Consider the following 27,217-nt stretch of genomic DNA (forward strand, 5'->3'; position numbering starts at 1 on the left):
TGTGGGTACTGCATATATGTGGTGCACACACATTTATGAAGGTAAAGGTAACCATTCATACGAATGTTTGAAGGTGTGAGCTTTTTTCCTGATCAGAGCCATACTATGTAGCACTACCTGGTCTTAAAACTCTATAGCTAGACCACACTGGCCTCAAATTCAACTATTTCTACCTCCCTAATGCTGGGCTGAAAGGCAGGAGCCAGTAAGTGTGACTTGAATTTTTTTCTTTACACTAAGATTTTACAGTTTAAAAGAGGAACTATGCTTACATGATAACACCATCTATGTAAAAGATGATTGTAAACTGTTTACATTTTAGCACTTTACACTTTAAATTAGTTCACATTTTAAAATCATGCCATCACTATAACATTATACTAAAGCATGGATATATAACTCACTTTATAAAATGCAGAAGAAGATCGGTCACAAATTTAGCAGACTTCACAATTGGACTTCCTGGCTCATTAAATGTTCGTGTATTATGTTCTATATATCGAACTTCCCACATTAGGGATGAAAAGCGCCTAAAAAAAAGTAAGAAAGAAAGAAAACAAACAGAAATCTTTATAAGTGTACACAATTTAAAATTACAACATCTGACATTTAAGTTTCACTATTAAAACAATTAAATTATTAAAATCTTAAAAACATCTCTAAACCTAGGATAGTGAAAACTATTCTCAACAATAAAAGAACATCTGGGAGAATCACCAACCCTGACCTCAAGCTGTATTACAGAGCAATAGTGATAAAAACTGCATGATATTGGTACAGAGACAGACAGGTAGATCAGTGGAATAGACACAGAAATGAACCCACACACCTATGGCCACTTCATCTTTGAAGCTGAAATCAATGGAAAAAAGAGCATTTTCAACAAATGGTGCTGGTTCAACTGACAGCATACAGAAGAATGCAAATCAACCCATTCTTATGGCCCTGTACAAAGCTCAAGTTCAAGCAGATCAAGTAGCTTCATATAAAAACCAGATACACCGAAAATAATAAATGAAAAAGTGGGGAGGAGCCTCAAACACATGGGCACAGGGGAAATTTTCCTGAAGAGAATACCAATGGCTTATGCTCTAAGATCAAGAATCAACAAATTGGACCTCATAAGATTGCAAAGCTTCCGTAAAGCAAAGGACAAAACGGCAACCGACAAATTGGGAAATGATCTTTCTTTACCAATCCGACATCCAATAGAGGGCTAATATCCAATATATACAAAGAATTCAAGAAGTTAGACTCCAGAGAACCAAATAACCCTATTAAAAATGGGGTATAGAGCTAAACAAAAAATTCTCAGCTGAGGAATATCGAATGGCTGAGAAGTACCTAAAGAAATGTTCAACATCCTTGGCCATCGGGGAAATGCAAATCAAAACAACCCTGAGATTCTACCTCACACCAGTCAGAATGGCTAAGATCAAAAACTCAGGTGACAACAGATGCTGGTGAGGATGTGGAGAAAGAGGAACACTCCTCCATTGTTGGTGGGATTGCAAGCTGGTACAACCACTCTGAAAATCAGTCTTGAGTTTCCTCAGAAAATTGGAGATAGAACTACCCGAGGACCCAGCTACACCACTCCTGGTCATACACCAAAAAGATGACCCAACATTTAACAAGGACACATGCTCCACTATGTTCACAGTAGCCTTATTTATAACAGCCAGAAACTGGAAACAAACCAGATGTCCTTCAACAGAGGAATGGATACAGAAAATGTGGAGTATACAATGGAGTACTACTCAGCTATCAAAAACAGTGACTTCATGAAAGAAAACATCATTCTCAGAGAGGTAATTCAGTCTACCAAAGAACACATACGGTACGTACTCACTGATAAGTGGCTATCAGGCAATGAGTTTGGAATACCCATGATACAACTAAGAGACCACATGAAGCTCAAGAGGAAGGAAGATCAAAGAGTGAATGCTTCAGTCCTTCTTAGAAGGGGGAACAAAATAATCAAGGAAAGTAAAGAGTGGGAGGAACTTGGGAGGAAGAGAGAAGGTGGAAGAGAAAAAGAAGGGGCAGAATCAGGTGTGGGAGGAGATGGAGGAATGTACAGAGGGTCAAGAAATTGAGCACAGATGTGTAGCAATGGGGAATGGGGAACTGGGGGTAACCAACAGAATGTCCCAGATGCCAGGAAAGCAAGAGCCTGCCAGGACCCCACAGGATGAAATTAGTTGAAATATCCCACAAAGGGGAAGGAGAACCTGTTGAGACCATATCCAGAGGTTAGGCATGGTCCCCCAGTTGAGGGATAGGGCCACTCACTCATCTCCAAAATTTTAACCCAGAATTGCTCCAGTCTAAAGGAAATACTGGGACAAAGAGTGGAACAGAGACTGAAGGTCAATCAGAGACTGCCTGATCTGGGTATCCATCCCATATACAGTCACAAAACTTAGACATTATGGCTGACGACAAGAAGTGCTTGCTGAGAGGAGCCTGTGTGGGTGTCTCTTGAGAGGCTCTGCCAGATCTTGACCAATACATATGCGGATGCTCAAAGCCAATCATTAGACTGATTGATCATAGGGACCCTGATGGAGGAGTTAGAGAAAGGACTGGGAGGGGTAACCCTGGTAGCCCTTGGTCCTGTGAAGACTTGATGCCCCAGTATAAGAGGAATGCTAGGGTGGTGAGGCGGTAGTGGGTGGGTGGGTGAGCAGCCTCACAGAAGCAGGGAAAGGGGGGATATGATAGAGGGTTTGCAGATGGGAAACCAGGAAAGGGGATAACATTTGAAATGTAAATAAATAAAATATCCAATTAAAAAAAATAAAACAAGTCTCTAAAATAACAATAAAACTCAGTTTTTATTAAGAGAAAAATATAAATTGTATAGAAAATGTCTGAAATAAGACATAGCAGACTATCAACAGTGCTGCTTTTCAGAAGGGGATTTCTATGGGAAAAGTGGCAGAAGAGGGACAAGGTTATAGCCTTTACTGTTTGTTTTCCCTAAAATGCATGTTATCACTTCATCTCCCCATTTCTACACAAAAGGAAATAATTTTAATTATACTACTAGTAACTAACATGTAAAGATGAAAGGCAATCAACAGACTGTTTACAAAACATAAAAAGAGGAAGAGAATCTGCAAGGATCCTAACTAGGTATTATTTCCAAATACTTGGCAATGCTAAAAAATTCTGGTATTTCACAATTCTATTTCTAAAAGCAAAGATAATCTGAAGACATTTTTTGAGAACACAATGAACCTGAGTAACAGTTAATCTTATTTACTTGTGAACAAATATGATTCTACAGAATAAAAGCATGTAATTGTAGCCATGGGAATTCCTATACATATGCTTAAAATGCTGATTGTAATAATTATGTAAAATAAGGCATTACGTTACTAGCAGACAAAACTTATAATGCATGGTATTAGGAGACACAAATGATAATGCTACAACAGGCAGCAACTGGACCTCACCCCAGTGAGAACACCTTACATCAAGGTGTGCTCTATTTTATTCTGCTCTGCCGTCTCACCCACCAATGCAAACAAGGCAGAAAGAAAGACTCTTCCAGTTCACATGTCAGTACTACTGCTGTGAGAAGGCCCAAGCTAGTCAGTAAGGACAAAGTAGTGTTCTCAGTGCTATACCCAAGCTTCTAACTCAGCAGTCAGAGAAGCAACACTACATTTTATACAGAAAAACATCAGTACATAATATAAATTAAAAACCTTAAAATTAAAAAACTGATCATAAAAGAAATTTTAATACAATTATTATGTACATTAAAACAAAACACACAACCCCCCCAAAAAACCCCTAAAAACTCACTAGCAGTCAAAACATGCTACCCAAAAGAAGCAAATTAACCATAATAGCTTAAACAAAGCTATAAAAACTTTTATAAATCCTTTCTAATTGTATTTTCATAAGCATTTAAAAATCTCAATAGACAAAATTGAGAAATTTATAGAAAATCTATTAAATATTCTAGTACATTAATGAGAAATGAACCTTTAGGCTTGACTTACAGAATGCCTATGATAGAATCAGTATTCACTCATAATCCCATAGGTCAGCAGCATCAACGCTGTAGGGAATTCTCAAGAAATGCAAAGTACAAGGACCTAATCTGACTTGATTTTAACGATTCCTATGGAATTCACGTCTATCTCTGTATAGCCAAAACTCAGAAACATTCGCATAGACTTTTAGTAACTGGATTAAAAAAAAAAAAATCCATTAGTGTTCTTTTGTTATTGCAAGAGCAAATGGCTCTAACCTGTAAAACCTGTTTTCCAGTCTTTGTTTAATGGTACTTAGGTCCGTTGGGTATGCCACCACAGTGCAATACATGGGATAAGCTTGAAGATCCACAGGAGCCACAAATGCAGAAGCAATATCTGAAAAAATAAGGTTAGAAATCTATTTTCTGTATTGTAAAATTTGCTGGTACATTAGGATGAAGAAATATAAATATAAACTTATCAACACAAGAAAAATAGAGCAAAATCTAGAACACAAGTTAAGATCATTATATTTTTTAAGCTAGTTTAAACTTAAAATATTAATAAAGCTGTTTAAGACAGTATTTATAAGATGACTTTTATAGTTTCCACTTTATCAGACTGAGGTTGGGTAGACGGCTCAGTGATAGAGTGTGTGCATGAACAAGGCCTTCAGTCTGATCCTTGACATATGAGGGAAAAGAGAAAATCAAAAGACAAAACTTCTACATACAACAGTACGCCCAGAATTTTCAGTTCTTACTCTTAATTTTTGAGTATTACCCTATGTCGTTTTAAGTTGATTTTGGACTGCTAGTATATACTATAAATACCATAACAATCTCCAGCACAGAGTCCAGATAAGCAAATTTTTTGTCAGTTTACTTTTATTTTCACATACCAGAAATATAAGACCATATTCCATTTCTTTCCCTTTGTAAAAACCTATGTATGTGCCAAGTCATAAGAAAACAAGCATAGTTACCCAAATAACTAAATATAACTTTGAATTACCTTCCTCTTTCAGTTCATATCATGTCCATTGAGTTTAAGAACTTTACAAATATGGCAGACACCTAAAATTTAGCTACCGGAAGTTCATGTAACTTAGAAGGATTTCTACACTACTGTTACTGTTACTTACCTAGTGTCATCAACTGATTTATTCCTCCAACAATTCTTTCACATTCTTCATCCCTGGGATTGGCTCCCCATTCTCCATCAAGAGGTTTATAAATTAGTGACCTACATTCAACATCAGTTAAAGGAACACTGGTACCCAGTTCTTCTGGAAACACAGCTGAAATGCAGGTAAACACATCAATGAACAGTAGTAATTAGTGAAGAGTTTTTCTTTAGAAATAATTGATAAAAAAATTACAATTTTCATAATGGGAAAATGTTTTAAATAGAAATGTATTCTTAACAAAGATATGACATTTAAAGCTAAATGGTTATTTATATCTAATAAGTGTATTACAATCCAGTTTTATACCTCGAAGAGAAAATTTCTACAAAAGAATTTCAATTTTTAATCTATCTCCTAATTCAACTATCATTTAAAAAATGTTAAAATGAACTGATAAAAATTTCAATAATATTTTAATCAAATTCTCAAATTTTCTAGCAAAAATAGAGAATTACGAATGCTAAGAGGAAGTTTTAAATCTTCCATTTCTGACTCTGCAAATAAACCAGGTTATTTATTTCCTTTAAAACTAACTACAACAGAATCTAAACACTGTATGCAATCAAATTAACTATGTGTGTAGGTATGTGCACCCAAATAAAACCAAATTCCATCAGAACCATCAACAGACAAAGAGGCATAAAAATAGTTAGTATCATTGAGACTAAAAGGAAAACTAGCCCCAATACAACAAAGCCAATCTCATTTCTTCATTAGGCCAACTGTGAGCTCACAGCAATCAAACCATACCAGATTTAAACACGAGACTTAAACTCACAAAGATAGACAAAACGGGAAGCCAGGTGACTTTACAAGTTGATAATGATATTTTCTATTTTTCAATATTTCTACCTGAGCAGTGAAATGGAAATGTTGACTAGTCGTATTAAATGACCAAGACTATCAACATGAGGATTGTTTTAATTTTTCCTGACTGAGTTCACTTCCTATTTAATACTCACAATAACCACATGTGGCAGCAAGTTAGAAAATTAAGAACTTTTTAAAATTACATATTTATTGATTCCACATGTATGGGTGTTTTGCCTGAATGTATGTGTGTGTACCAAGTATATCCCTGGTGCCTAAAGAGAGCAGAAGAGAGTGCTGGAGTTCCTGTTGGCAGATTTACAAATGGTTATGAGCTGGGAATTAAAACCAAGTACTCTGGAAGAGAGTCCAGTGATTCTGACTGCTGAGCCATCTTCCCCATTACCCCTTTTGGTTTCTTTGTTTGTAGTGTTTTGTTTTAAGAAAAGGTTTCACTATGTAGCCTAAATAGCCAGGAAGCTACTACTATGTAGATGAGGCTTGCCTTAAACTTGAGGAATCTCTCTAGTAATTTTTTTACAGTATATTAATTACTCAAAAATCACATTTATAAAGATTTATTTCTATTATGTCAGATTATTTTTCTTGTTATTTTTTAAAAATCTCTACCTGAAGATACAGGCAGAAATCATTTAGAATTCTAAACAACACAGAATGGAAAGGATCCTAATATACAAATAGTAATTTATAATCTAATAAAAGCCACTTACAAACCTTTTGGGCACATACAAATGTGTCCTACTTTTTAAAAACTCAAAACAAAACCTGACAGTCAAGTGTAATCATCATGCTTCAACCACATTCAGTCTTCCAGAATCAGAAATACGTCATAATTCACTTTCACAGGACTAATCCCACAATCCCAATTCTCCTAGATTATATGGAAAGTCACAGTTACTGTTATTAATTATAACTGCCCTTAGCCATTGAACATTCCATATGTGTTACATGTAATGGAATATGAGCCCTAAGAAAGTGATTTTGAGACTTGGGAACTAGTACACACAAAATGCCAAGACAAAGCCATACATTGATACTTCCATTTAGAAGTTTCATTCCTTAATGACTATTTGCTGATGTTACAAAAAATGGTTTTAGATGCCTCCCCCAATCCATGTAAAGAATGAATAATAAAACAGCTTTCTATTTAGTTGTACTATATTAATTTCAATCTCCCTTTTAAATCATAGATTCCAGATAGGCAAAGTCTATCAACATATTCAGTGCTAAAACTTCTCTAATTTTGTACTACGTAACAGGTTTACAATTAATACTTCCATTAAATATTTTCTATTTGCTGGTCACAATAAACTTAAAGGATATCAAGTTTATTACTTTGTTGAATCAAGCTCTTACTATCCAACCTTAGCTTATGGTAGATTCCTGCCTTTGTCTCTTGAAAACTGGGATTCAACTCAAGCAGTAAACCAGCCTTATTATTAAAAAACAGTAACTAGGGCTGAAGGGATGGCTCAGAGGGCAACGGTGCATCCCACACTATCTAATGGCCCAAGTATAATCCTTAGGATCCAAGAAAGAAGAGAACTCTTGCAAGCCATCCTCTGGCTTCCAAAAATGGCCTACTGTGCATATTTAAGTGCCTATACACTCATCTCTCTCTCTCCTCCCTCACGCCCTCCCTCTCCCCCTCTGTGTGTGTGTGTGTGTGTGAGAGAGAGAGAGAGAGAGAGAGAGAGAGAGAGAGAGAGAGAGAGAGAATGAATGAATGAATGTAAAACAAAAACCCCAACAAACTCTACAAAGTTTAAGCAACAAGCCCAACATATACTTACCATTATTAGGTATTAATTCCATATCCCAAGGACTCATCTTTTCTGTATCTCCATTGTCCCAACTATAAGAAAGCAAAATTATTTCAATAAAAGGGTCAGAAAATAATACAAAAAATTATGAAAATCACATTAAGTAAATAATCAACTCAGTATTAAACGATCTTGATTTCTTTACTAAAAGAAAAATTCAAACCTTGGCCTAATTGAAAATACAACCTAATTATTTTCTTACCAAACGTTATAACACTGAAACAAACTATCAGGGTACTCAAGTTGAAGAGGCTCTTGACTTTCAATTGTTCCAAACCACCAGGCATCATCTATGACAGATCTGAAGCGGTCACCTGGAAAATAGTAAAAACCGCCTGACTCAGCACACTGCCATGTGCAGTCACTTGGTTAAATCCCATTCCTAAAGTGTATCTCTCTAAGGTTCTTAAACTGGATGACTTCAAAACACACAAAGTAATACATATATTAAAAAAAGTCAGGAAAATTAGCACAATATCTAAAATATGACTTACGTTATTATTTCTTAGATTTCAGTAATGAGACTTTTCCTTTTTGTCTTATATCATTTTTGCAAATGTAGCATTTAAAAACCACCATTTGGGCTATGTCTAAACTTCTCATATACTTGGGTTACTTCAGCTAAACATATTTATAGTTTGTTTTTAATTTTTTAGTTCCTATTATTTCCCACAAATAATAATCACCCATGAAAACCTGAGTAGCTCTCATTCACCTCTACCGTCCTCACACTGTACTGCACATTTCCTCTTCCTTCTTTCTAAGGGGCAACAATACAAAGAAACAGTTCAAACCCTCCCGCTTTGCCTTGTGTCTCTCTCTTTACCCATCTGTTACGGTTCTATCACTAAAAGTGCTCATAATAAACACGCTAGTAAGCTCCAAGAGCCACACCTGGTTTGAATGCCTGTCTTTTCAGCCTCCTGATGCATATGAAACCTTCAGAGTGCCGTTTGCTTTCTACCATGTTTTCCTTTCATGTCTTTAGTGCTTACTAAAACGTCTGATAGTATAGGCAAAGGTCTAAAGGATGTGGGTGTTTCTAACGGCCTTCATCTACTCAGTAATAGCAGTATCATCTATATTAGAATATTTAAGTACTATCTTATATTAAGGTACTTTTTCATTTCTAACACATGAGGAATAATGAATCACTTTGCCAACTGGTCAGTTATTTTCAAGAAAGGCATTTTCTCATGTTCACAAAAAATTGATTTAAAAATTTATGCAGACATGCATTAAATAACATAAATGTGTTAAATCGGAAAAACAAGGTAAAGTATATTTTAAATTAGAACTCTTTCGGAGTTAGAATTAAAAGAAAATCTTTGTAAACTATTACTGATTTGACTGGGTACTGAGTTGGATTCAAATGAACAGTCCTATTAACAATGCACAGTAGTACTTTCTGGCCATCGTAAGTGGCAAAAGACAGATGAACAGATATTACAAAAATTAAAAGAACAACAGACTCTGAAGACGTAATATTGTACTAACATAAAAAAATTGAAAGATCTAAAGAAATGAATGTATTGATGCTTATTCATTCAAAATATCTGATCTACCTATCACTTTTGCACAGTACTGTTCTATTTCAATGTAACCATATGTAAAAGAAATGTGTTACATCTATTCTAGACTATAAATAAAATTTGCTACTAGTCAAACAGATTACAATTGTTTCCTGAAAATTATTTTCCTCAAATAATTTTAAATATTCAATTTTCATATTTTATGCACTTACAGTAATATAAAACAAATTGTATAAAGCACATTTTAAAATAATTTCCTACAATGTTTATTTTTTTGATAATTTAAATCTGTACTCTTCAGAAGACTGCTTTCTTGGTGACAACTACGCGGGACACTCCAATTACCTAGAGGTTCCCTTACACTTTCCCATGTTCACCTTTGTCTTAAGAGGATGCCACACTTCTGTTTTACTTCATGCCCCTCGTTATAACATTTTAAAAGTGGCTCATTGCTTACATTAAAGTTTAATGTAAGCAAACATTTATTTTGGCATATTAATACATGTGTATCACTATAATTCATTTTCATGTATGTTCCTGTCTGCTTCCTTCCCCCACTTAAAACTAAGTTTTGCCAAGATTAATCAAAAAAAAAAAAACATGCCAAAAGCACTGAAAAAACAGATCAATATACAACTGATACGTGATCAGCGATGCCATTACACATCTACTACAACCCTCTAACGCAGCAAACAGTGGATTAGTTTAAATTAAGAACTACTCAAAGAATATGTGCCCATCTGTCTAATTTAAAATAACTTAAAAGCATATGATTTCAAACTTTCAGACAGTTATGAATAATAATAAAATCATTTTAATGTTAGCCCAAGTTCAAAATTTGAATTCATGATGCTATATCATCTTGGTCCTCAAACATGACTCCTATTATCAATACTACTGGGTAAGTATTTAATTCAAAAACATAAAACAGCTGAAAGAAAAAAATTCTAAAACAATTCTGTAATAGACAAATAGAACAGAAAACGTTTTAAAATTTGAACATCAACCAGATTAAAGTATTTTCATCCTCACAACATAAAAATGGCATATCTTTTTTGTTATCATACTTACAAATGATAAAAAAAGGTTATGCTAACTAGTAAGTGATTTATAAAGGGTAAGATATGCAGAACACCTATGGCTTTTAAATCAATAATTACCCACCTATATTCCATCGTCTGTATTTTGCATCATCAAATTGTTGTCTCAAGACTAGAAAATCTATGACATCAGGCATATCATGGTATCTATTACAAACAGAAACAGACTAATTAGGTCACACAACTACAAGTACCTAAGATATGTTCAAATTTATCTTGAAAAATACTGCCTTGACAGCAGTCCTTACTTCATGGTAAATGATCCACCAGTCAGTTTACCAGTATCAGGATCTAGAAAAGCAAGTTTAAGGCAGCAAAGGGTAGGCAATCCCACTTCATACTTTATACCAACGATCTTCATTAGTTCTTGTTCCTACAATACAAAAACAAGACATTATCTCTGCAGAACAAAGTGTGTGCTTGTGAGGCCAGTGGCAGACTCCCCAGGTCACTTCTCTTCTTAATCACTGTCTGTTTTATTTACTTAAACAAGAGCCTCTCACTGAACCTGTAACTTGCCAGTTTGGCTTAGTCTGACCAGCCTGCCTGACTCCTCTGTCTCCCAAGTGCTGAACTGAGTATAAAAGGGCAAAAACTACAGATACCCATTCTGTGTTGTGGGGGCCCGGAGGACCTGAACTCTGGTCTTTATGTTTTCATGGAAGTATATTACCCGTTGAACTACTCCCCAGTCCCATTCAGTGTCTTATGGTCAAAGAGTAAACATTCACACCACTTCTTCAGTAACGCACATATGTACTTGACATGGAGAAACGTGCCAATATTTACCCTTAGTTCCATCTTATGCCACGGCTGCTTCTTAGGATTGATACTATAAATCCTATTTTTCCGAGCCATTTCAACATATGCTTCATGTCCTTGCCGGAAATAATAAACCTAAAAAGAAAAATCAAAACTAAAGGTAGAAGATGCTACATACACTGAAGAGAAAATCTAACTTAGAAATTATACAGAAATTCTCACACTGGAAATATTAAATGTTATTCGAAGTTATCTTAAAGCCACCTAAACAAAACTGAAGAGCTCTAATCAAAAACTCAGAAAATTAAATGTGCGATGTTTTGTTTTTATTTTATTGTTTTATTTTTGAATTTAAAGTATGTTAATCCATTTGGTACACACACACACACACACACACACACACACACACACAAAACCAGGGGATTTAGGAGGTCACAACCTTTTGTTTTTACTTTTTAAATCACATGTTTATACACATGCAGAAAACATTGAAATCAAACATGTATTTTCATATTTTTTTATCCAGCTTGATTATTAATCTGTAAATCTTAAGTGGATGTATGTGTATATGTGCACCTCCATTTCAAGACAAAAGTTAACTCCTAGAAGGTATCCTGCAGAACTGACATTTGAATAATCTGCCACTGTAGTGCATCTCATTATTAAGAAACACTTATTTCAATGTTGGGGGAGAGGTATCAGTGTTCTGCATAGATGCATTTGTATGCATAGTGCCTACAGAGGTCAGAAAAGGCCACCAGATTCTTCAGGACTGGATTTACAAGAGGTTGTGAGCTACCATGTGGGTCCTGTAAATTCAATGTAGGATCTCTGTAAGAGCAACATGTGTTTTTAACTCCTGAACCAACTTTCTAGGCTGAAGAAAGTTATTTTAAAATGTGCTTAAATGATCAGTAATATTTTGGATGGCCACTATCCTGCATATTTTCCTCCTACTCATCCCTATTCTGTTGCCTGAGAATCACTGGAGGTGTGCAGTACAATTCCCCAGTTCAAGACTCAATGGGGTGAAGGTTCCAGCACCAGCATCTACAGACGATCCAAACATAAACCTAACATCTTGAAAAGTACTGTTATCATGTTACTGCTACAGACCGTTAAGAATTGCCATTGCAAAGGTATGTCCTAGTTCTAAAGTTTATAAAACAAGGGGCTCTTTAGATAAATAAATCATACCTATTAATTACTAATTTATAATAATATTAATTACTACATTTTGAAAAAGGAAGCCTCTATTTTAAGTATTTTTAGTCACTCTATTGGATATTAGTCAGTAACACTTTTCAAATGTGTATTATAGAATAAGAAGATATGGTCCTGAGAGTCTGATGGTCTTAAATTAATCTCATTCTCTTTAGTTCAGGCTAGTCTACTTTACAGAGTGAATTCCAGACTAGCCAGTACAACACAGAGAAACCCTGTCTTGAAAAACCAGGAAGGGGGTAAAACCCAGTCTTTTCAAAATAGTTAATACTATGACTCATATTTAATATTATCACATATTTATAGTTGTCCAAAGGAATCTTATTACTAGATATTTGGTTGTACCTTTCCAATACTCTTATAGATGCTTAGATGTTTTTTGTTTTTTAAAGAAACCTGTTGCAATCTTCTACAATTAAGTTTCAAAACCTATAAATATATTCAGGTTACTACTTGAAGAAAAAAACTTAAGTAACTTTTAAAATGTAAAAGTTTAAAAATACCTCATCACCCATCTGTGGCACAAATGGACATCTTCTAGGTAGTGTATCTGTAATCCATGCTGAAGGCAACCATTCTTCTAACGTAAGACCATTTTCAGTTAGTTCTCCTACGGCCAATCTCTGAGAAAGCGTGCAATAGTATTAGCAGTATTTTTAAACACACAAAAAAAAATGAATCTCTACAGAGACTTTACTCTCCAGTATTAAAACCCTATTCTAGAAAAGCAGTATAAGTGGCAAAAGTTATTCAGCTTTTCCAAATCACTGATGGAGAGCTAGAGTCAAAAGCAAAGTGTCTACTCCTCACAAAACTCTCAAAAGACATCCTAACAGACACAAACTATAAATTCTTCTAGTTTACCCCTTTAAGAACAAGTCATCTTAATAAAAAGTACACACAACAAGTTAAAATGTGCTCAATGGTCTTAAAATCGGAGTCTTAGTTTGGCAGTAGTAAGTTAAGACTATATCCAATAGGCTGAGTTGTATCAAGGAGCCAGAAAGCTAATTGCTTTCATGAGAGCTATAAACTGGACATTACATTCTACATAACCCAAGAATAGTCTCCTTCATATCCATTCACTCACTCACATTTATTCTCTCTCTCACTTTGTCACTGTCACCACTATTTCTCTTAGACATGTAGCCCATGTTGGCCTCAAACTCATTATATATTAAAGGCTGACCTTGAATTCTTATCCATCCTTCCTTCTACTTTCATTAACATACAGAGCATCCTCCATTACTCAAAGTAGACATTTCATTCTTTAAGTCATTTATGCTACACACACACACACACACACACACACACACACACACACACACACACACACACAAAATTTTCTTTTTTGAAAATAAGTTCTGAAAACAGACCTTTTACTTTTTAACTCCCCAAAGAACAATAGTAAAAGAAACCTATGCTCCAAGTAAAAATTTAGTTTTACTGGTCACCTGGTCACCAACAAGTAATCTGATGTCAAGAGCCTTTATATTATTACCTTATGTGAATCGAAAACGAGCTAAAAAAAATAATAAAGCCTCTGAAATCTAACATTATTTATGCAAGCGATTTAAAATGTGGCTGAGTGTATTTATTGTTGGTTTTGTTGCTGTCGGGTTTTTTTGTTTTATTTTTTTTAAGCAAATCATCTCTGAACTAATAAAAATTAAGCTGCACTCTATCTATCATACAGCTCAATCACCCTGGATGGGCTTGCGATCATACAAAAGCAGCACCATGACAGTCAAGAACACCACTTGCAGCAGACACTCCTAAGAATTATTTTACAACATACAGTTTCCTATTTCTATTCCTATCGTTCACACATTGTATTTTTAATTTAATGCCTCAGGAGTGCTCTCACACCTTGAGAACAAGGGAGAAGCAAAAGCCTTTGAGTTGAATTCATTGGAGTCACAGGCAGAAATGTATTAAGAGCTGACATATTTTAAAAGGAAGACTGGAAAATATATATATGAGAACAGTAAATGACCCGCAGTCGAAAAATACAATTTACTGAATGTTTTACTAAGTTTTACTGAAACAGCCAGCCATATTTATTTTGTATATATCATACACGGCTACTTTCAGGCTATAATGGTCTAATAGCTATCCTCTTCTTTTAGACAATGTGATTATATTCATAACATTGGAAGTGTTATGCAAGCTGCCAACCCACAGAAGCAACCAATATTCCTACCCAGCTATGACACCTATGGACCATACAACCAACATCTCAATATATCCCTAAAGGTACAACGGTGGTACTCATATCTTGGTTATAACTAAGAGTTGTCAAATCACACTTCAGGTACACTCAATAGGAGGGCAATCATGCCTGGTACTGAAACCCTAGTCATTATACATGGAGAATAATAAGGTCATGGATCTTAGGACAACCTAGTACACCCCTTTACTAAAGCCTAATTTTTAACTGCATTCAAAATCCATAGATAAGTGTAGCTCTTACCATTCATCAAAGAAGTTTCTCTTTGCTACAGACAGAAGATTACAGAAAATCATAACTAGTCAAAACTAGTCATCTAAAACTACTTGTGGGTTGTGCAGTCCCAATAGATACAGCACAACTTCTGCACCTAAAGTTCAGTGAATATCACAGAATAAAGAAAAATTGAAGACCCAGAGGTCCAGGAAGCCTGCCTTAAGACTGTCTCTCTTAGAAATAACAGGGAAGCTAGACAATGATACACCTGCAATTTTGGCAAAGAACTACTGGCAACTAAGGAATATTGAAAGCATGAAAGTTAAGTCATCCTGAGGAATGAGGCTACTAACTTATTCTGCAGTACCAAGTGGGTAGTCAATCCCGAATTCATATACATGTGAGCAACACTAAACGGCCTCCTTAGATTTGTATGATTATGTATTTTTTATGTGAGCACACATACACATACACACATACACATACACACATACACACACACACACACACACACACACACACGAATTTAAGATGGGGAACACAGGGCAATTTAAAGACAGAAGAAAACAAAATGGTCCTCTGGGATACAGTGAGTAGAAACAAAAAAGGACAGGGTAGAATAAAATGACTCTAAATGACTCAGCTCAGCATGCAAACAACAGACCTGGTTAAACAACAGTCAAAGCTAAGTATGTTTTGAAAGCAGGGTCATATTTCCCTGGCAGAGTAAATGTTCAAGTAACAGAAAATACTCCATACTGCTTAAGAGATGGTATTATGGCCAGTATAGTGAGGAGAGCTGAGGTAGAGCAAAGCTAAAGAAGACACTCGGAAAGTAAGATTGGTAAGAGCTACACTGGAGAGTGATGACACATATCCCACTCAGTAGGCAGAGGCAGACCAAACCCTGTGAGTTCGAGGCCAGCTTGGAATAGTTGCAGGACAACCAGAAATACAAAGGGAAACCCTTCTCAAGAAAGAGGGCAAAAAAGATTTATAAGATTTGATATACATTATTAAGTCAGGTGATACCTAAATAGTTATGTAAATCACAAGTGTTTATCACTAAGTTAGACCCAGCAACTGTGTGGGGTTAAATTTTACCCCTCCCTCCCATGTCAAATGCCAAAAGCTTGATTGCTAGTCTATGGAACTATGGGGTGGGGTGGGGCTAAAACTTTCAGAAGGTAGTGCCAAACAGAAGGATACTGTATTGCTGAGGGCTTGCTTTAGGTGAGGGTACGGACAGGACACTGGGATTCCAGTTTCTTCTCATTTGCAGACACCATGAGGTGAGCACACATATTCCCCATCATGATGTCCTGGCCTCACAACATTAGAGCTACCTGAACACAAACTGAAACCTACCACCTTAAGGGCCCTAATAAACCAATTCTCCTTTTGATTATCTACTATTTTATAAAAGCAACAAGAATCTTACTAATACAGACCATCAAAGAATTTCTTCTAGAAATTCTTTTGCTCTTATTTTACCAGTTTTATACACTGAGGTTGCAAGCAAAGGGTTGCTTTATAAAGGTTATCTTGATAAAGAGGAGAAATTTTAGAATCTTAATATTAAGTCAAATATGGTATATTAATTGTGCAAGACATTTATTTCTCCCAATAAAGAAATTGTCAATGTTGACAGGAATGGGCAATAAGTCTTTCAGAAGGGAATAACTAAACTTGTAACTAAGATTGTTGTACCCCATACAATCAGAAGAACACATTTGAATACCCACTGATACTAGGGGAACCCTAGGTACTTGGTTGAAGCAGACTTTTGTCACCTAGTATTAAACAGTTCAAATGTATTAACTATTTTTCAAAACTTCCTGCCTTGTGATTTCAGATTTTCTTATTTTGGAGGTGAAGTTAAGAACTTTCTTCCATGGATCTCTGGGACTGCTTTTATACTGATCTTAAGTATTTTTTCCCACTTGATTTCTGAATTATCTCTAAAATATGTGATTTTACTGTTATCTTGGGGCATTAGAACATATTGTAAATTAAACATTAGTTTTAGAATAAGAGTACTGGCTTACATACTTATTTTTACTCATTACATTACATTGAGTCCTGAACAGTTTATTAAGTTTAAGAATTCTGTTGTTACCATTTTTCATATGTATTTTACTCTTTGCTTAATTAAAAGTCAGTAATATGGAAAATGTTCTCATTTCCTCATACATTCAGTAACCTACTTATTATTTTCTTGCTAAGTGTTTTTCACTACAGCTCTATACATAGAATAAAATACTACTGAGCTGCCTGATAGAACTCCAAGACTATTGGTAAACACAGGAACAGAAGTCTAGTCGAAAGGTACAATTCATAATATCTAAATCTCATCACAGGATGTCACATAAACAGATCCTGCTACACTATTCTGACAAAGCAAACCACAGAATTAAAACATCCCTAATAGGAGATTCAAATACAACATTTGCTAAGGCAACATTTACAATCTGTCACTAGGCAGAAACTAAGGACAAATGTGGTATTGTCTTTGGAAAGTTTTCCTTACAAACTGCAAGGGAGGTAGGTAAAAAGAACCATCATATCATTATAAACCCAAAGTACAGCAATTTATAATAATAGAGCTGAAAGAAATATAAATTTAACCAATAAAAACCAAACAGTATACCTGCATATATTCTTATAATTTTCAAAGCTTCTTGAGAATAAAGAGCCAGGGCATAGTAGTATTTAATTCTACAAATGATAACATATTTACTTCTAAAGAAAGTAAAAGAAAAAATGATTTTTTGACATAGGATGGTGTTGGCTGGAACTGAGGATGGCAGAGTCTTTCTATGTAGTCTTGATTACTCTGGAATTTGGTAGGTAGACAAGGTTGGGCTCAAACTTGCATGCTTCCGCCTCCCAAGAGCAAAATTTCTATTTACCAAAATATATGTTTACTATAGTATTCTTGACTTTAAATTAAAAAAAAAAAACAACATTATTCTGTGTGTATGTGAGGGCATGTCCCATGGTATATTGGCAGGAATCAATTCTCATGTTCTACCACATCAGAGCCAGGGATCAAACTGAAGTGGTCAGCCTTGGTTGGTGGCAAGCACCATCACCTGCTACTCTCCTCTATAACCTTCCTGTGAACCATCTCCGATACAGATCCTCATAACAGTATTTAACACAGCACAGACAAATATGCATCTACTTCAGAGGAAAAAAAATTTAAACTCTCATTTCCTGGTTTAAAATTTCAGCTTTGTAAGGACAGGTTTTCTCTATTGTTTCCTTCTTTCTTCTATCTTCTCTCAAAATGTCCAGACTCATTAATTAACCAAACATATTACTAACTCAAAAACTTAAAATATAGTTTGCATACTATATTTAATGAAAACTTGCCATAAAAGTGATTTTTTTACCCAATAATTGATTTATATTTGCTTTACGGTCAACAAATGAGAAGTTCTATCATTTATATTTCATGTGATGCACTCCTGGAATTTTTTTTGTATTTATAGGAATAATAATTAGGATAGATAATATAAGACCATTAATAGGCAAAATTTGTATATTACCATTTTTCTTATGTAAATAAATCTCACTGGATTTAAAAAATGTTTAAATTAAAATGCTCAAATATTTATAAATACGGCCATGTTCTGAATAAATGCTCACTGTCAGACACGCCCGTCAACACGTCTCCATGCACCTATTACTGCTTACTGTATCCTTTGCATTTTTTTCTGTCAGTATTTGTTAACAAACCTCAATGTTTGTTGGATTTTTCACATTTATGCTTTGAATCATTTCCCCAAAAGAAAACACTTGATATAAAAATTTTAAATCAACCTTTTGTTTTCTTTCTTTGGGCTTTTTTTTCTTTGGTGATGTTGGTCCATCTTTTTCTTCATTTGCTTTTTTTCTTTCCTTTTTAATATGTTTTTGCTTCTGATTTTCAGATTCTTCTTCTTCATCTGAACTACTGTCTGGTTTCTTGGTTTTATGCTTAGGAACTTTCTTTGGTGGCTGCAAATTAATTCCAGCATCTGCTGTCCAATCAGAATAATCACTGGAGTAGTCACTAAAAGGAGAGAAGACTTTTAAGTCTTATAGTAGGGTAGTTTTAAGAGCATTTTATTAGATACATAGATGGATGGATGGATGGACGGACGGATGGACAGATGGACAGACAGTCAGAGATAGAAGCATGAATGAACTAAAGAGTATTTCCTTATGCACAACTCCCCTGATCTTCCTAACTAAAAACAAATTTTGCAACTATCATTGAAAAATAAATTTAAGAACTTAAAATAATTTAAGAAGCATGCTGCTTGCACATGTCCCTAGTCATTCTTTATACAAGAAATAAGGAATGGAGTTTTCAGTTGAAGCAGAAGTATAAAGAACCTTAGAGAAACAACATGCATGCACCATAGGAAGCAAGAATGGGGATTTCTTTTATGAAGGGATCTTAGAAATCTTCTTAGTCTTTTAAAGTGCTGATGGCTGAAGCCTTGCAAGTACTGACCTAGTCAAAGTGTGAAGGGTTTTTTCTACTTTTAAGATGGGATCTTACTATATGTGGCTGGCCTCCAACTCAGAGACCCTCCTGCCTCTGCCTCCAGAGTACTGAACTTTTAATGCATGCACTAGCATTCGTGGCCTAAGGATAAAGTTCTTTTTTAAAAAATTTGTGTAGCCCTGGCTTGTCTTGAATTCACAGATATCTACCTGCCTCTGCCTACAAAGGGCCGGGATTAAAGGGGTGTACCACCATCACTCAGCAAGGATTTTGTATAGATTTAATTAGAAATGTCTTAAAAGAATTTAAGTTCTACTTCCCAAGCACTAGAATTAACCTGTGTGCCAACATACATGGTCTTTAAAATCATTTAAGAACCTAATTAAAAATATTTTTAAGCATTCTCTTTTAATATAAGTTCCCCTCAATTTATGAACATTTCACTTTTTGAAAACAGAAAAATATGAAATACTATTCTAGAAATGATCAGATTCTTGTACTAACTTATAGCACCAACTTAATGTTTCCTTTGGAAATCTATTTAGGAACTACTAAAGGAAGGAAAAAGTATAGGGAACAACATAATTTCCTTCCCCAAGGGTACATCTCCATGGACCATTAAAACCTTGTTATGTAGCTAATGCTATTAGACCTTTAAACGTGAAATTCCAACGTAAGTATATGAAGGTTTTCTTGCTTACATGAGCAAAACAAGGAGTAGAAAATTTCTTCTCATTACTAGTAAAGAAAATTAGTAATGTCCTGTAAAAATGGCCATATAAGAATAAAACTTCTTTATTTTTATGATCTAATGCTTACACATTCCTCAAAAAATAGCAGTGAAGCTAGTTTACAATGCTGTATGTTAAATATAGCTTTCAGAAATGAAGTAACAAGTAGGCCGAAGAGTTAAAAACATTACTTTACAGATCTAGTTGCAATATTTCTATAAAGACTTGTCAGGGAGAAACTCTAAACTTTTGCTAACCAAAAGACTCTTCAAATAACTTTGTATCCAGTATTGGGTGATGGACACAGCACCCGGACAGGACAAGTAAAACTCTTTACGCCTCTACCTGGAACTGCCGTCACTGTGCCATGCTCGCTCCTCTTCTTCAGAAGTCCCCCCACTGACAGCAAGCACTTCACCTTCCTACAACAAGGAAGACAGAGTTCATAAGCTACGTCCTAAGAACGGTAGGATATCAAAGTCTGACTTGGGAATAGAAATACAACTTTTGTATTTTTATTCAAAAAAGTTAAAACAAATGTTTATTAAATATTATCTACTAACGCCAGATTCAAAAGACCTCTGAGATAATTGCCACATTTCATTTTTATTTAATTCAATTTTTATTTTATTTTTCAGAGCTGAGAATTGAATGCAAGGATCTGGATATGGCAGCTCTGAAATATATCTGCAATCTTATGATTCTCTTTCATCTTACGTAATTTCTAGAATTACAGGTTTATACCAAAAAAAAAAAGCTTCATTGTTTAAAAAAGAACAAATTAAAGAGGGATAACAAACTCTACAGTCATCCTCTGAAATGTATTGAACATTTTTAAAAGCTAAGCTCTTTGTAGCCAGTTTTTCAGAATCTTAAAATTAGGTCCATTTATATTTTACTTACTAGTAAAACAACTTTACAAATCAGTATATTCCATCTCTAGCCTTATTTTATCCAAAGAGAGATGATTTGAAACAAGAATAAAGTTACAAACTGTACCAACAACTGAAACAATTCAATTTAGGAACAATTCAAAGTTTAGAGAATGTTTGTGTGAAGTTTTTTTTTTTTTCAAGAGGCTACAATCTTTGATACAGTTCTTATATATCTTTATATAAACATCATGCTTCAACAGTAACAGTCCCCACTGTTACTGAATTGTTTTAAGTTTTCTTTGTGTTTGCCATGTATTATTGACCTTAATATAAGAAGTACAAGTATAAAAACTTGTAGAAACTTGTTTGAAGCAGTGTAACTACTAAGAAAAAAAAGGCTTAATTTGAACCTAAATCATTGCAGTCCAAAGCCTAGGCAAATTCCAGTATCTATGATTCAGTTTTACCACTTTTTAGGCACACTAAAACCATTTGAAGAAATAGTACTCTTTACAACTTAAAAAAATAATTTCTTTTTAAAAAATAGTTTGTGTTTAAGCCTTCTCTCATGTTTGCATGTGTAACACATGTTATGTCTGCTACCTGGAGGCCAGAATCATGGAACTAACTGAAGTTACAGCTGGTTGTGAGCCTTCTAGTGGATTCTGGGACCCAAACCCAAGTCCTTTAGAAGAACAAGTGTTTCTAATTGCTGAGTCATCTTCCCAGCAACAAAATAATCTACATTTTAAATTAAATATGATTATATTATCCCACCCCTCAGTCCTCAAACCCCAGAACCCTCACACTGGCCACTTTTTCTTTTTCTATATATTTATTGCAAATAAACATACAAATGCAATCTGCTGAGTCTATTTAGTGCTGCTTGTGTGTATTTTTTTTTTTTAGGGAAACAGTATTCCTATTCCAAGTGTTTGTACAATGAACTAAGTGAAATCAATAAATGATAGTTATTTTTATATTTCAATTTTTCCTAAAAGGAAATGAAAAGAAACAGAATTAACCTTTACCTTCTAAATTCAAAACATAAAAAGACAAACTATTTTAACCAAAATATCCATGCTTCTTTCTGTCAATAATTATTTTATCATATTCCAGTTTCTCTAAAACAATTACTTACCTACTTTAAAAGGATGCTAAACTGGACTGAAACTTTCATGCCACTGTTCTAATTGTCAAAATACCCAAGTTCCTAAAGCAATGAACTATAATACTTTATAAAATTTTGTATTTAAAAGAGAATTATAAATACCTCAAAAATAAAGATTTTATAAAGCAAATGATTTTGCCCATGTGTACTTTATATTCTTTGGTCTTCCAAATGATCAACAGATGGTCAAGGTTGCAAAAACCTATTCAGGAGGCTGAGGCAGGATACTACTTTCGCTTAAGTTTGAGTTGTACACTGTCTGAATTAAATAATGCCCCCCATCTCTCCTATCAGGTTAATTATTTTGTAGTTCTGTTTTTTTGCTAGAATAACTACATTATTCTATCTTGGATATAGCAGGACTTAAAGCCACTGCAGCTCTGAACCATTTTTTTAAAGTAATTCTAGCATTGTATCAGGAACTGTAAGGTCACTGGCTCCTCCAGGAATAACATCTAGATTTATAAAGAAGCAATTCTTTTTCTAAAGGAAGCACAGAAGCAGACCTGTGGGAGGCAGTGAAGACTGACTAAAAACAAATCACATGGACTAGAGGAAGCTAGGAAAGTAAACTCTGGAATACCACCAGACTTCTTGCCTATGAAGGAGAAAATTTTGTTTGCAAACAAAAGTGACTGAAGCAGACGAGACTCCTGCAACGGCTGGTTTGTTCTGGTTATATGAGAAAGCAGCTCTTGACTGTCTCTCAAGGATCTTCTTTACTAGTCAGACAACCTATTTTGCAAGAAAACTCAAAAGCTAATAAATCCTGTTGGAAAAGAGTCATACAATAAGAAAACTAAATTTTTCTCTAAATTTTAATTTAAAATACCGTTTTTGAGACAAGGTCTAAGTATTATTGACAAAACAAGTCTCAAATTTCTAGATTCAAATGAGTTCTACATCAGTGTCCTAAGTGCTAGGCTACAGAAATATTATTTCCCAGACCTGAGCTTTGGAGACTAACTTACACTGTGGATAGGGTCATCCAAGTTACTCAGTAAGATTCTGATATGCTTAACACAAAATACAACATGGTTTCAAAACAGATTAACTATCACTATTTAAGGTAAATCCATCTCTCAAAATTAAAACACTAAGAACTATGAAAGAGAGAGAACTGATTTAGGCTAAAGTCCTAAATAAGATTGTGGTTGATTGCTCATTTTCTTTGCATTAAAAATGTACAAATTAGTAAAACCATTTATAGAGAAATCTGTACATAAGTAAAAGTAAAAAGCTAGAACAAGAAGTTTGAAATTTGTTAATGAGGATAAAAAATAACCAAGACAGTCAAACTGCTTCTAATTACTGTGAGAGTGACACTAACCCAGACCATCATGGGAACAATTTAGTAGCTCAGCTTTAATATAAAAGGAACCTGCATTTAATAATTAGTCAGTATTTAAAAGTTATACAGATATAAACTCTGAACATCTTTGAACCTCTGAACTCTCACAGAATTTTCATTAACTAGAACTTTGTACTTAACATACTCTATTCATAAGGTATTATTTTAAAATTCTATCAAAGAGAACTCAGAATAATGAACCCATATTATTTTTTGATAAATTTGAAATCGAATACATGACATCTGTAGAAGTAAGTCTTTTTAAAAAAAAAAAAAGACAGGGCTAGAATAAAACATAAAATGCCGCATCAAAATTGTATTTACAGTAAATGCAGTGAAAGTCATATTTAAAAGTAAGTGCAGGAGACAGAGATTTGTGAATATGTTAAGATCTTACATCTGAAGAACTAGTCCCATTTTCTATCTCCTCCAAGGGCCTGGGTGTTTCTTCCAGTGCAGATCTTGTACGGTAATTGTGTTGATTTGCTTGTTGCTTTTTGGAATCCCCAAGATCCAGGAAATGCTCATGAGCATGATTCTATAATAAATAAAGGTAAAATTTATTCATGATAGGCTTTAAGAAATGGGCCTTGCTCATTTAAAAGTTATTATTATGGAAAATTCACATATTTAATATATGTGAATGGAATGAAATGGACTAAGGTTGCCAAATGAAATTCTTTCTGAAATAAAACTCAAAAAGTCTTTTGCAAACTGGACATAGTGGCTCACTCCTTTAATCCCAGAATTCAAGAGGCAGAGGCAAGTATATTTCTGAGTTCAAGGCCAGTCTTGCGTACATAAAAGAGGTGGAGGGCAGCCGGAGCTATATAAATACCCTATCTCAACCCTGAGATTAAAAAAAAAAAATTATAGATAGCAAATGCAATATTTAAGAAAGAGAGTCGGGGTTGGGGATTTGGCTCAGCGGTAGAGCGCTTGCCTAGCAACCGCAAGGCCCTGGGTTCGGTCCCCAGCTCCGAGAAAAAAAAGAAAGAGAGTCAAACAGAGATATTCAAGCACAACATGCTCCTAAAAATGTTAAAGCAACTTCAAGAGTGAAAAAAATCATATCCATAAGTAAAAAGAACCAACTAAAAGTCCTTAAAATAAAAAACTAATTATTCAATTAGCAATGGGGAAAGGCAGCAGGCTAACCACAGACTGAAATGTGAGTGAGAATATGAAACAGGCTAATATACTACTCAAAGCTTCAAATAAAAACAAATCTGGGTGATGCAAATGCTTGTACAACCCAATCCTCGAAACATGAGGATCCAGAGCTGAAACCTTGATTCAACAATGAAAGAAAACACCACCACAAACGATGTTTTAAAGTTTCAGAACTTGAGTTGAAAAAATGAAGAATTCTTACAGTAGACATATCAGTCAAGCCTGAGAATACAAAAGGAAAAACTAAGTACTAAGGAGTACCCTGACTATCACTGAACTGGGAAACTAGAGATGGTCAGCTGAGAACAGTGGTGGTCTGTACAGGAGCTATGTTCAGATCCAGTACCCACATAGCCACAATGGCTTATACCAATCCGTGCATACTTCTGGGGTTCTTTGGAGTACTTCTGGATTCCACTGGCATTGACTGAACAGAGTACACATAAATACAAGTAGGCAGCGTTCATGAAACAAATCGTTTTTTTAAAAAAATGAACCTGACACTAAGGAGAGTAGAAAAATTGGACACAAAGGAACTTTGAACCTAAAATTATATTCTTACTAATGAAAATGAAATGTTCATACACAAACTCACTCCGAATGTATCTGTTCTAAATTTTATAGAAATCTTACAAAGTATGTAAAAGCAAAATAAGGAAGTAATATCCTACCTTGTCAAACACTGATTAATCCACTATTAAAAATTTAATATATCTTTCCTTTCACTTGGCATAAAAATTTCTAACTACTCAAAATCATGTCATTAAAATTACTGTTGAAAGCCTCATGTGCAATTTTGTAATTCTGGTAAAATATAAAGCATTTTAAATGTAATTGTTTTGGTTTTCCTACATCAGCTTCCCCCATGCTAGGATTAGAGAAGTTACCCATCACACCTGGCCATTTTAAATGCCTTGATGAACGAACAATACAGTGAACAAGAAAGCAGGCTGTTTGTTAACTAACACTTGTTTTCTCCCTATTCAACAAAAAATAAAATCTATTCTATTAGAGTATCATGCTTGGGCCAATGATAAATCTGGCATAATGTTATTAAAAAGCAGTATCAAAAGAGCCTTCTACAGAACAAGCACATATGCTCTTTGTATCTTTCTCTTGACTGACCCTTAATCCTACAACCTTAAGTGAGAAGTCAGACTAGCTTCAGGTTAAATTCTAGATGAGTAAGAAAATGAAAAATTCTTCAGCCCTCACTAATTAACCCTGGATTACAAAGGATTTTTAATTTTTTATTTTAAAATTTAGATAACCTTTACATATTTGTATGTTTGTTGTGACACACACAGAGGTCGGGGCTAAACTGTGCAGTCAGTTCTCTCCTGCCATGCTGGTTCTGGAACCCAACCTAGCTTCGCAGCCCTGTTAGCAAATGTCTAACCAGTTGAGCCAATCATGCCAACTCTACCAAGGATTTTTATATTTTTGGTTGCAACCCCAGCCTTTAACAACCAAGTCATGAAGATTTTTACATGAAAAATATATTTCAACTTGGTTAAGGCACTATAAGCTAGTCAGAAACCAGTAAATTTTCATTCATTTAGATCACTGCTCAATGATCGTGAAGGCTTGCTTGAGAAGCTATTTCATATAGTCTTCCTAAAGCTCATAACTACGAGCTCTGAAATTTTTAAGCTAAAGTAGAGAAGGGGAAACACAAATCTCGGAGACATGCCAATATAAAATACTAGGAATATTCTACAACTCTTTACTTTTTGAGGGTGTATTTTATTCTGCCAGTGTGCCTATATGTACACCATGTCACATACATTCCTGGTGCCGGTAGAGGCCAGAAGAGGCTGCTCAATTCCCCTGACACTGAGGACAACTGTGAGTGACTAAACCTAGGTCCTTAGGAAAAGCAGCAAGTGCTCATAACCACCAAGAGATCACTTCAGCTATCAACCTACCCACCTTAAGAGAAAAATGGCTTTTGTTTTTTAAGGATACATCAGCTGATCCAATTAATAAATAAGGATAAAAGAGCAAAAAAATAGAGGAAAGTTTTAGAATATGTAACTAGTAAAAGAACTGAAAAATACTTTTCCTTACGCTGATTATAATTTATTTAATATAAAATACACATAAAAGTGTAATTTTATATTATAAACAACCAGAAATTAACCATATAATTTTTTCATTAATGTTACTTTGGTAAAATGTTAATGCTTATATTTTTAAGAGGAATCTTTTAAAAGATCATTATAGTTACAGCCATACTATTAAGCATCAAATTAATATTTACCTTTGAGACAGTAAGTATTTTATTTTCTTTCACAACAGTTAAGTGTTTCCTTTTCTCTTCTGATCTATAACTCTTTATTTCCTCTTCTCCCTTTGCAGTTCTCCATTCTTCTTGTCTACTAAAAAGAGAATATTAAAAACCATAAGCATTAATCTACACTTTTATTAATGATTCCTTTAAAATAAATGATAACTCTTACATTAACAATGTGAAGTTCGTTCTGGTATTTTCTTTCCAGATGGAACATGTG

At 34.5% G+C, this 27,217-nt stretch overlaps 1 protein-coding gene across 1 annotated transcript in view; it reads right to left on the reverse strand.

Moving 5' to 3' along the window:
• The window catches only part of Phip (pleckstrin homology domain interacting protein), a 117,057-nt gene that overhangs the window by 19,468 nt on the left and 70,372 nt on the right, over positions 1-27,217 (reverse strand). Inside the window, 13 exon segments of the mRNA XM_032909356.1 lie at positions 405-530; positions 4,271-4,391; positions 5,140-5,295; positions 7,809-7,870; positions 8,041-8,152; positions 10,535-10,617; positions 10,719-10,843; positions 11,260-11,367; positions 12,960-13,079; positions 18,731-18,962; positions 20,480-20,556; positions 23,929-24,069; positions 26,968-27,085. Coding sequence (XP_032765247.1) covers positions 405-530; positions 4,271-4,391; positions 5,140-5,295; positions 7,809-7,870; positions 8,041-8,152; positions 10,535-10,617; positions 10,719-10,843; positions 11,260-11,367; positions 12,960-13,079; positions 18,731-18,962; positions 20,480-20,556; positions 23,929-24,069; positions 26,968-27,085 — 1,581 coding nt within the window.

The sequence above is a fragment of the Rattus rattus genome, chromosome 8 (genome assembly GCF_011064425.1).
Source record: "Rattus rattus isolate New Zealand chromosome 8, Rrattus_CSIRO_v1, whole genome shotgun sequence".
Lineage (NCBI taxonomy): Eukaryota > Metazoa > Chordata > Mammalia > Rodentia > Muridae > Rattus > Rattus rattus.